General features: G+C 33.1%; 1 protein-coding gene across 2 annotated transcripts; it reads left to right on the forward strand.

Moving 5' to 3' along the window:
* The first annotated feature begins 212 nt into the window (after positions 1-212).
* LOC117912209 (sucrose synthase 7-like) lies at positions 213-4,506 on the forward strand. 2 transcript variants are annotated; one of them, XM_034826710.1, is made up of 15 exons: positions 213-519; positions 634-788; positions 921-1,113; positions 1,194-1,312; positions 1,387-1,603; positions 1,699-1,794; positions 1,877-2,050; positions 2,165-2,281; positions 2,374-2,540; positions 2,730-2,954; positions 3,064-3,630; positions 3,737-3,875; positions 3,965-4,044; positions 4,213-4,245; positions 4,335-4,506. In XM_034826710.1, exons 1-15 carry the CDS (start codon positions 286-288, stop codon positions 4,348-4,350), a joined length of 2,532 nt encoding a protein of 843 aa, XP_034682601.1. In that variant the 5' UTR covers positions 213-285; the 3' UTR covers positions 4,351-4,506. The 2 variants fall into 2 exon arrangements, with proteins under 2 accessions (XP_034682601.1, XP_034682602.1); XM_034826711.1 differs by lacking the exon at positions 4,335-4,506 and having other exon boundaries at positions 4,210-4,316.
* Positions 4,507-12,690: the final 8,184 nt, after the last annotated feature.

Genomic DNA, 12,690 nt, shown 5'->3' on the forward strand with positions numbered 1-12,690 from the left:
TCTCACTGGAATTTTCTGGCTTCTGTATTCTTTTCTTTATCTTTCCTATGTAAAAGGAATGTTCTTTCTTCTATCCCTACACCCTTCTTTTGGGGGGACAATTTTCAAAGACAATAACTTGAAGAAACCAAAAGGAAAGCCGCCAGCATAAACTATTAAACATGAGCATCAAAGTCCTGCCATATATAATTCGGAACCATCGGACTTGACAAACACAAGCGGCATCCATTTCCAAGTGTTCAGTCAGAACTTCACCTTCATTGTTTTGAACTTTTGTTAGTTCAAATGGCTTCTAAACCGACCTTGAAGAGAGCTGACTCAATGGCTGAAAACATGCCTGACGCCTTAAGGCAAAGCCGGTACCACATGAAGAGGTGCTTTGCGAGGTACATTGGAAAGGGGAAAAGGTTGATGAAACTCAACCATTTGATGGATGAAATGGAGGCTGTGATAGATGACAAGAATGAAAGAACCCAGGTCTTGGAGGGTGTGCTTGGCTTCATCTTGTGTTCCACTCAGGTAAAAATTTCTGCACTCTCATTTCCCAGATTTGTTTTTGAGCAATTCATCAGGATTATGAGTACAAGCTCATTGATAAAATTCCAAAGATTTTAATCTGAAATGTATCTGCAGGAGGCTGTGGCTATTCCTCCGCATGTTATCTTTTCCATAAGATCAAATCCTGGGTTTTGGGAGTATGTTAAGGTGAGCTCCGATGATCTTTCAGTGGAGGCCATTACAGCAGCAGACTATCTGAAATTCAAAGAAATGGTCTTTGATGAGAACTGGTATGCCCTCTCTTCGTCTTAATTATGGAACATGTCTCCTTTTTCCTTCTCATCTTTGTATAAAACCCAACAATTAACCTCATCCAAATATTATCTCAAAAATTGGAATGATAACATTTTCTGAAATCGCAGGGCAAAAGATGACAATGCATTGGAATTGAATTTCTCGGTATTTGACTTTCCTATGCCTCGCTTGACTCTGTCATCTTCCATTGGAAATGGAGTTAGTCTTGTTTCCAAGTTTATGACTTCAAAGCTGAATGGGAACTCGCAAAGTGCACAACCTCTGGTGGATTATTTGCTATCACTAAATCATCAAGGAGAAGTATGGATCCCAGAACAGACTTTAATGCAAATAGAAGAAATGAACTAATGGGGTTTTTGTTTGGGATTCTAATTTTGCAGAAACTTATGATAACTAATACCCTCAACACCCCCACAAAGCTCCAGATGGCACTAATAGTGGCTGAAGTTTTCGTCTCTGCACTTCCAAAAGACACGCCGTATCCAAGCTTTGAGCTAAGGTGCATCTACTTCTCATGTTTCACTGCAAAACTATAGCAGCGAAATTTGTTATCTGATGCTGAATCCTCCACAGATTTAAGGAGTGGGGCTTCGAGAAGGGATGGGGCAATACAGCAGAACGAGTGAAGGAGACTATGAGATCACTTTCAGAGGCACTTGAAGCACCCGATCCAATGAATATGGAAAAGTTCTTGAGCAGGCTGCCAACTATATTCAATGTTGTAATATTCTCTCCTCATGGCTACTTTGGTCAGTCAGATGTCCTTGGTCTGCCTGATACCGGTGGGCAGGTACAAATTTCCATCAAATAGTGAATAGGAAACCCATTTGCTTGCATGGGACCATGGCCAAACATAAATTTCTCGTGTTATTCTGAACAAAACAGGTAGTTTACATTCTGGATCAAGTTAGAGCATTGGAAGAGGAACTGCTCCTCAGAATAAAGCTGCAAGGGCTTAATGTGAAGCCTCAGATTCTTGTGGTGAGTATCATGACAAAAAATGCTCTGTTATTTAATAGCAGGAAGGCTTAAAGAATAGCCATTGCGTTGTTGACTGAAACAGGTCACACGACTCATACCTGACGCCCGGGGTACCAAGTGCAACCAGGAGTGGGAACCTATCGACAATACCAAGCACTCTACTATTCTCCGGATCCCATTTAGGACAGAGAAAGGAATACTCAACCAATGGGTTTCTCGATTTGATATTTATCCTTACCTTGAGAGGTTTACACAGGCAAGTATCATCACATCCATGGTTGAGTTCAATCTTCCGAAATCTACCACTAATAGCTTTTCTTGGTTTGAGTTTTTCTTTCCTTGATTATTGTCGTCTCTCTTTGATATCTAGGATGCCACAGCCAGGATCATTGAGCACATGGAAGGGAAACCAGACCTTATCATTGGAAACTACACTGATGGGAATTTGGTGGCATCTCTCATGGCTGCTAAACTTGGGATAACTCAGGTGTTTTTACTCATTAGTGGTAGATAGTTTGCTACTAAATATAAACTGTCTTCTTGCTAGCTACTTACTAATCTAAAATGCCCTGAAACTAGGGAACTATTGCACATGCCTTAGAGAAGACTAAGTACGAAGATTCGGATGTCAAATGGAAGGAATTAGAGCCCAAATATCATTTCTCATGCCAATTTACAGCTGATACAATTTCGATGAATGCAGCAGATTTCATTATCACAAGCACATACCAGGAAATTGCTGGAAGGTCAGAATACTAACAAATTTATCTGATGCCTATACATTACTGCTTATAAACATTGAAAAGGCTGGTCAACTGACAGACATTTGGCTATGTCTTCGATATCAGAGTGTTGGTTCTCCTTATCTCAAAGGGTTCCCACCTTACTATAAGATAACACTGTATTGATAATTTCACTGCTAACGTTGTTTGCAGCAAAGATAGACCTGGACAGTATGAAAGCCACACTTCATTTACTCTTCCAGGGCTGTGTAGAGTTGTTTCAGGCATCAATCTCTTTGATCCCAAATTCAACATCGCTGCCCCTGGGGCCGACCAGTCTGTCTATTTCCCTTACATGGAGAGACACAAGCGACTCACGTCATTCCAACCCGCAATTGAAGAACTACTTTATAGCAAACAAGATAACAATGAGCATATGTAGGTTTTGAAAGGGAAATCATTTGTTCTATTATATATTTATAATTACCTTGCAGTTTGGAATTTTATGTCTGAATTACTAACATCTGGTCTGAACCTTGAAAAACAGTGGATTTCTAGCAGACAGAAAGAAACCTATCATCTTCTCAATGGCAAGGCTGGACATAGTGAAGAACATTTCGGGGTTAACTGAGTGGTTCGGGAAGAACAAGAGGCTGAGAAGTTTGGTTAATCTCGTTATTGTCGCAGGTTTCTTTGATCCATCCAAATCAAAAGATAGAGAAGAAATGGCTGAAATAAAAAAGATGCATACGCTGATAGAAAAATACCAACTTAAGGGTCAGATCAGATGGATAGCAGCACAGAATGACAGAAGGCGTAACGGCGAGCTCTACCGCTGCATAGCTGACACGAAAGGAGCTTTTGTCCAGCCTGCTATATATGAGGCATTTGGTCTAACCGTCATAGAGGCAATGAACTGTGGATTGCCCACCTTTGCTACAAATCAAGGAGGCCCAGCCGAAATTATTGTTGATGGGGTCTCAGGCTTCCATATTGACCCCAACATTGGAGATGAATCGAGCAACAAGATTGCTGATTTCTTTGAGAAGTGCAAGGATGATTCGGACCATTGGAACAAGATCTCCAAAGCAGGTCTACAACGCATAAACGAGTGGTAATCAAATAAACTAAAACCCTTCTATATTCACCCTTTGATTCTTTGTTTCTTCTCTGAACACTATAACTTAGTTTCTTGCTGGGTTTTATTTTTTTGGGTAAAGCTACACATGGAAAATCTATGCAAACAAGGTGTTGAATATGGGGTGCGTTTTTAGCTTCTGGAGGCATTTGAACACGGAACACAAGCAAGCAAAGCAAAAATACATTCACATGTTCTACACTCTCCAATTTAGGAACTTGGTATTCTTATGGCCTTACGAATTGCCCACTTTCATTATTATGATCAGTTTCTAGGGAATTGCTGTCATTCTCATATGGCTCTATTACAGGTGAAGAATATACCCATACCGGCTAGTGAAGTTCAGCCACCAGTGTCGAGGGCCATAACCAAAGTACCCCCTACACAGAGGCATGTCACCTATCCCACAAATTAATACCTCTTGTTCTAACAAAATTAAACTAATTATATCTTCAAGCTTCTTATAAGTACTTCAAAAATTGATCATCATGTATATTGATCTTCTAGTTTGTAAAGCTTGCCTACCATCTAATCTACATATTTCGTTTATTGCAGCACCACCACCAGGCGCTCACAGTCTCGACTGGGAAGGTAAAACCAAAATCCCAGTTAACAGATTATCCTGCTTCTGCATTCAGCCAAGTTAAAAATGATCTCTGATGATCTTCACTTACTTTCAGATTATTTGGAGTTTGAAGATCGAAACACAAGAGCCGCCATTAAAAGTTCAGTTTCTGTTATGTTATTAAAGAACATGATTGGTGTGTTGTAATAACTGAAGCCAAGAGATTCCAGCTTCTGTCTGTACAAGATATCAGAATGTGTAATCTAAATTACTCAATTATTGTTAAATCGTGCATTGTCTTATTGGCGCTCCCTCGTGGCCTAATAATTATTTATTAGTATCTTGTAACTTTGCTTCAAGATAGTCTTTAAACCATGAAATAGTTCAGAAAAATATGGTGGTAATCCTTCAAATTAATTGAATTAGGTGGTGTTTATTTTTTTAATTTTTACTGAAACCAACTTGCTTTAGATTGCTTTAGATTTCAGATGGAATATTTTTTTTTTTTCTATTAACTTAATACTTATTTTCTATCTTTTTTACTAAATAGAAAAAAAAAATTAAATATTTTATTTTTTTAATATTAAAAGTAATTTGATAGTTTTCTTTGAGAGGAAGTCATTTTGCTAACAAAAAAAATGTAGATTTTTTAAGAATTTTTAAAAATTAATTTTGTAAGCATGCACTTCAATAATAATACAAACAAAATTTCAAATTATCTTTCACTTTTTCTCTCTTTTGTGGCTACCGTACCACACTTTTTTTCTTTTCTTTTTTTAAATTGACATAACAATTGAAAAAACTCATAATTATAATTTTAAAAAAATAAAAATCGACATGTGGCAATCAACTGTCACGTGATTTTTTTTTCAATCATGCTTAGCAATGTTTTTAAGCTTGACATGTGGAGATCAATATGCAAAATTATTTTTGTTTTTTTTCCCTTTTCTTCATTTTACCTTTTGACTTCTTTTTTTTTAATATGTTAGTTACAAATTTTCATAAAATATTTTTAATTTCATTTTTTTTCACTCTTTCATTTTTTTATTTTAATTATTTATGAATATTTTAAATATAAAATAATAATAATATAATAATAAAATACATCATTAATGAGAAAAAATTAATATAAAAATAAATACATAACAAATAAATTTAACTTTTTATTTATAGGTATGTAAATTCGTTGTGGTTCTAACTTTTTTCTTGATTAAAATGTTTAATATTTTTAATTAAAGAAGATAAAAACTTGGTTGTGGTTCTACCATTTCGATTTGTTAAAATTTTAAATTTTTTATTTTATAAAATAAAAAATAAAATATATTTTTCATAAAGAATTTGTATTTAATCATTTATATTAATTTTCTTTTAATTTTATTAAAAATTAAAAATTTTGCATATATTACCATAAACCAAAGAACAATGATATATCCTTCTCTGTAGTAAATTTAATAAACTTACTTTTTTTTCATGAAATAGTGATATCTTTTTTTTTCTTCTAGAAAATCAAAGAAGAGTGGTATATCATTGTCATTACAATGATACTATTAATATATTTTAGTGTTGTTTTTTATAAAATAATAGTATTATTTTTCCTTCTTTTTATTTATTTATTTATTTATTTTATAGAAAAGTGTGATATTCTTTTTTTGATGGGTTATGTTGATGGAGGAGTAACTTCACTATGCAAAAATTTTAATTTTTAAGAAAATTAAGATAAAATAATATAAATGATTAAATACATTTTTAATGAATATATATATATATATATATATTTTATATAAATAAATAATTTTAAATTTTAAAAGGCAAAATGTTGAAAGTTAAAACCACAACCAAGTTTTTATTTTTTTTAATTAAAAATATCAAACATGTTAACCAAAAAAAAAGTTTAAACATAGGCTAGATCTACAAGCAAAAAATTAAAACCATAATCATCAATGCTGATTTTTACATGAAAATTTTAATACATTAAAAAATACAAACAACAAAATAATATGACAATGTAATAAAATTTATAAAATAAAAAATCTTGTGTTTTAGGGATATAAAAAAATCTTGTCCTAAATCTCCAAATTTGTTCTTATGGATTTTATTTTTATATTAAATGTGTTCTCATTAATGATTTATTATATATTATTATTTTATGTTTAAAATGTTCATAATAATTAAAATCAATAAATATGAAATTATGAAAAATTTTGAAATTTAAAATTTTTTATGAAGCCAACATATTAAAAAAAAAAAAAAAAAACAAAAATGTGGAAGTATTATGGAGGAAAAAAAAAAGAAAGAAAAATCATGTGGCATGGTATGTTGCCACATGTTATTTTTTTTAATAAAATATTAATCATAATGGATGATGAGTTTTTTGACTTGTGATGTAAAAGATTAAAAGTACCAAAAAAATAATAATAATACAAACAGAAAAAGAAGAAAAAGGGAAAAAAGAAAAAAAGAAAAATTGGTGACAATTGACGGTTGGATGATAAGGGTTAGAGGGTAGTTTTGGTATGTGAATGATTTTTTATTATTGAAGTACATATTTTGAGGGTTATTTTCCCCTAAATAAATGAACCTTAAAAGTAAAAAGTCAAAGTTTTAAAAAATTTAATTTTTTTTGAGATAGCACGTAATAACATGATTCTCCCTTTTCTTTATTTTATAATACTTGATATAAAACTTCACCACGGTATAGATGTGATATAATAAAAACCACTAATGTAAATTCTGGGTGATTAGGAACTTCAAGTAACTAAAGAAATATCATTTATATCGTCACGACCTGAATTTTGGGTGAACCAAAATTGGATCCCAAATTAAAGCTTTAACATGAAGGGTTACTCCGAACCAAGCTAGCATGGTAGTCAACGCGTATATTTATTCTTTCTTAATTTTTTTTTTTAAATCATCGAGGAAATCAAAATTTAATTTTAAATAAAATTCGCAAAACTAAAAAATTTCAATTTTAAATGATTTTTTTTTTTTGTTACTAGCTCATAAGTATTATTAATATCCAATTATTTGTTTATCTAAGATAATCATCCAAGTCCCAACAACCATTTCTAAATCAAATGTTCCTACAATTTGTTCAAAACTAAGCAAACTATAATTAATTAAATTATATATAATTAGATTCCTCACATTGATAAATGTCCAAAATTTTATCATCAACGAACACTAATATTTCTAAATAGCTCTTAATCCTCTTTGGACATTATTCTAAAACCTTATATGATCCACTTGTGAATCCTTAGGAATAATATCTACATATAAGAATTTTAAGGAGAAACGACAAATGGGCATTTTCACATTACTTAGCAAGGTGCCTTACACCCATCAAGTTAGTAGGTAATAATCAAGGGATAAAATATATGAAGATAGATATTCAAATATTAACCAAATATTTGATGGTAACTTGAATATATAGCATACACTATCTTGATAATTTAATAGAAAATGCAAATAGAGATGGATACATCCAATTAGACTACATTGTTGTTTTTGAGCTTTCACATAAGAATATGCATCCATAGCTAAGTACACGACCTATTTGGAGTCCTCTTAGAGTAAATTTTTGTGTTTTTTACACTAGGAATCTCACTTCCATTCTAAAATTCAATAAATAATATTTTTTAAAATCCAATTTTCAAGAATTTTTTTTTTCATTAAAAATTACTAAAATTTCCATTCTATGTAACACATATATATCATATATAAAAATTACATAAAAAGCATAAAACATAAACATGGAAATAAAAATAAAAATAAGTCCTATGGCCAAGGGAAGAGTTATTTTGGTAGTTTCCTTTTTCAGAATCAAACATCTGAAACAAGCCAAAAAATCATAGAAGAATATTGCCAAATATTAAGCCCAACAAGAGGCCTAAAATTGAGCCCAAACTACCAAAAGGAACTTGGCCCAAACTCAAACTCGAAGTAACATGGCCTTTTACACAACCTTACTTCAATTAGTCATCTCCCTCATTTCAACTCCAATTTTTGAACCATTTGAAATGTTGGATTCCTTACTTCTTAAGCTTGAAAACCATATATGGCTTACCCCATGAACTCATGGGAGATAGCCCCAATTTTGAGTCAAAGTTACTATGCTACCATGGATCTCAAAAAAGCTTCCAAGACCCATCCTTCTTTTCTCTTAGGTTAGAATAGATGGATAAAAAAAAAAAAAAAATGAAAATTTCACAACAATAAAAAATCTTATGCTCCTATAATGGAGATTGCAACCCATATATTAAAAAAAAATTACATTGAAATAAAAATCCTATACCCCTTATGAGGTGTACAACTCAATCCAAAGATCAAGAAAGCAAGTAAACTACATCCATCCATGTTCAATTGAACAAATAAAAATGTCTCATACATTCATCCTTAGGGGTTATGGGATGAATAAAATAACCATATGAAATAGAGTTAGCACACTCTAGAATATTTCTAACATGCTAAATCCTAACCCAAGGCTCTGATACTAGTTGTAAGGAAACCTGGATATCTCCATTCCTAGCCTTGGATCTTCTAAGGATGCATGTAATATATTCCTAGGGCTAATGAGATTTAATCACAATGGAATCATTTGACATATAAAAACCTAGATCTAGAGATTAGAGATACTTTACCTTAGATTCAAATTTTCCCGAATCAATTACAATCCGATGAAGTCGTGTAGAGTGAATTACAAGCCTTGCCAATTATGCAGTCTTCCTTTTAATCACTCTCTCTCACAGATTTGGGCATTAGAGAAGAGTGGTCTTCTCTTTAGAGAGGGAGGCTAGGGTTTCTCTTTAAAGCATAAAACTGAAGCCTTAAACCCCTAGGTAGGGTTTATATAGGCTTCTTTGTGGACTTAAGTGACTTGAGCCTAACTTGATGAGATTGGTTCACGAAATCTAGCTCACTTAGGTCTTAATTAATTAGCTCTATGGAGCTCCAATTAATTAAACAACCTAGTCCATAAAGACCATTCATATGATATAGTGTAACTTTTCATTTTAAAAAAAAATTCCTTATGCACATATATGAATTAGAAACCCAAAAATACACCCTCAAAACCATGTCACCATGAATCAGGAGCTTGAATTAGGACTATTGGGATCCATAGCAAAACACTAGGTTCCTCAAAATCCAATCCTAAAGTTAACTCAACATCCTACTATAAAGTCAATTACACTCTAGTATCTTATGAAATTACAATAGGATACAACTTAGGTTCATGACCTACTATCCATTACATGCATATTCCTCATGAAATGGTGTTTGTAATCCAACAAGGTATATGATATCAACCTCTAAAGACTTCAATCCTTGAATGAAAAATCCTCCTATCATGTGATTAACTAACATACTTTAACTCACAATAGCGTATGTCGAATTCCACCTAAGGAATTACTATGACCATAGATTTTATAATAAAAAGCATCTTTAGGATCACCTAAGGGCACACACTATCTCAATCTCTTAAGATATCATGGTGTTTCTATTGAGAATACTTGTTATCACCAACCTCTATCAATAGTGATCCAATCCGTAGGGAATATATGACCACCTTAGGCTCTCACTCATAGGTGAAAGCCTCCTAATAACTTCAACACAAGCTCAATCCTTTCAAGATTGAGAAATTCATGCAATATAGCAGCTTAGTGAATCATTACTATCAAATAGCCGAAGTCATGATTCATCGTATGTCCTATCCAATGTGTAACCATACACACTAGTGCACTTACCATAAGAAATCCATCCCACTGACTAAGACTAGTCATTCATCAAATCAGGAGATAGTGCATGACAACCTGATATAGATAGTCTAAGTTTATGAATTAGTTGTGAACAAATCACCTACTTATAAGGAATTGATGACTTGGATCTTTTGTGCAACTCCTAAGGCACCCAAGTCATATATAATGTAAGAATTAATGTTAAGCTTGGATGCTCAACACATATAATGCATAAATGAGATAGATAAGGGATAATCAATCATAATCCAAATATTAATGAATTCTAATTATTGATATATCATGTCATACTTTTAAGGGCTTTATCCAACAATTGATATATTCATTCCTTTAGTCGAGTTTATATTTTTAAAGTGTCATTTTTAAAGAAGAATGTTTTCCATTCTCCACTAGCTTTGCATCCACTCCTTATATTTCAAAATCATATAATTTTTCAAATTAGTTTTCCTTAGTTTTTTGGCTCATTCCTCAACAATCAATCTCAACTTCTTAGCTTCACTCTCCAACTAATGATTTTGGTACATCAAATAATTGAACAAACAATCCATTAAGCCATGGAGTAACTAACTCTTCTAATTACCCTAGTTTACATTCTTTGTAGCATTGATTCGTGCCCAATTGGGTATTTTAATATAAAAAAATGTTTATAAATCCTATGACCTTATACTAGCGTAGCAAAGCTACTATAGTATAGCAACTCTAGGGTCGAACTCTGGGATGGGTTTCACTCTACCAGTGATAGACTCAAGATTAGAAATTGAATATGATGATTTCCTTTGTCAAAAACTTAAAGTTTAAAAGAAAATAAAATTTGTTTTGAAAGTGGTGTTTGGAACTAAACTAACATAGAACTAGGTAAAAATGGAAGAAAGAAAGTCTCCCGGAGCTAAAGGTTGCTAGGATCAAGTTCAGAATGCAAAGTGGGAAATTCCGGATTTTTCTCCTCGTATTGGGGACAACAACATAAAGGATGGTTGTTTCCCGAACCGGTATAGGTTTAACAATGAAGATTTAATCCATAAAAAGTCAATAGAAATGGTAGTCAAGTTCCATTAATGGCTTTAGACACTATGGGTCTTCACCTTGAGCCACTTTCCAATGGCTCGTACATGATAACTAATGGTCTTATGTGGATCTAGCAATAAGTATCCACAGAGACCTAAAAGCTTATCATGTATTGGCCATTCAAAGTGATTTTAAGGGATTTAAAGCAAAACTTTAGATTTAAAAGCCATTTATGAACTCCAACTACCTGTATTTAAGGCACGAGAGTTTTCATCTTTTGCATATGGACTTTTCACCTAGCTTCCTTCACTCCAAGAAACCAAAGGTTTAGCCTCTCATCCTTTGGGAAAACATCCTCAGAGGTTGTTTGGCTTCCAAGAAAAAGAAAATAGAAGAGAGAAAAGGAAAGCAAAGAGAGCTCTGTATTTTTCCCCCCCAGAGGAAAATTTCATTCAGTGTAAAAATATACAAAAAAGTCCCCTCAGAGAGATGATTTCCACCCCTCTTATAGTCTTTACAAAGCAAAGCCTGTGATTGGCTAATTACAGGGATAAGAAAGGAATTTACATAAAAAAATACAAAAGAAAAGATCTCATGTGGAGTCGTCAGAACAGAGGAGATTTCGCACCAAAGTCGCATGAACAATACAAGGTGCGAAATTCACACTTGCATGGGCTGGTGCGAAATTCGCACTTGCATGGGCTGGTGCGAAATTCGCACTTGCATGAACAATACAAAGTGCGAAATTTGCCATTTTGAGCTCCTTATACGAATGGAAATATACCACTATAGGTACTTGATTTGTCAGCAATTCCGAGCCGGTTCCGAATATGGGATTCTTGAAAGGTGATTTTGCACGATGAACAAAATAGAGCCTCCCAAAGTGATAGTGCACGACTACAAAAACTACTTATTTCCTCTGTTTTTCATCTTTGCTTCTCTCCTTTACTTGGCTTGTCTTAATGATCCAAAAAGCCGTCAAAACACTAAAACTAGCCACAAATATGATTAGAAGTCATTGCTAGGTCCTTAACATGCCAATTGGAATAAAAATGGAGAACTACTACACAAAAGTGCTTAAAACATAATGAATTAAAGACGCAAAATAACACTTTTTGGGTAGTAATCACTCCTCCCAATTGACACATTGCTAGTCCCTGAGCAATGAAGGGGAGAAAAAGAAAGAAAAATAGATAATATAATAATTTACAAAATCATGCTGATCACTCCAAAAAATAATCAAGTGGCATGATTGGATCAAAATCTCACATGACAAGTCAAGGATATAAAACTCAATCATCAACAAGAGTCATCAAATAACTTACCTATCACAGCATACAAAGAGTGGGCATTATGCAAATTTGAGTATCAAAATAATTTCCACTCCCAAAGGACCCACTCTTAATTTTCCACAAAAATCTAAGTGTTAAGGTGCTTAGTTTCCAGTTATAGTATGCCAAACTATATTCTCCCCCCAACTAAGGTTTTTCTCTAACTTTAGCAACACTAACCCCCATATAAAAGGCTAAGAACGCACCTTTTTTTTTTTTAAACTCCATCCATCCACCCATGTAACGAGCAGTGAGGTCGGTGACTCCCAACCAATAAAGGCTTAGGGCACCAGGCTTCAAAGATTTTCACCATATACCCCTCGGACCTTGCTCGGGTTTCAAAGCAAGTGAAACAATTTTTATTTTATTTATTTATTTATTTTTG

This window comes from Vitis riparia, chromosome 4 (assembly GCF_004353265.1).
Source record: "Vitis riparia cultivar Riparia Gloire de Montpellier isolate 1030 chromosome 4, EGFV_Vit.rip_1.0, whole genome shotgun sequence".
NCBI lineage: Eukaryota > Viridiplantae > Streptophyta > Magnoliopsida > Vitales > Vitaceae > Vitis > Vitis riparia.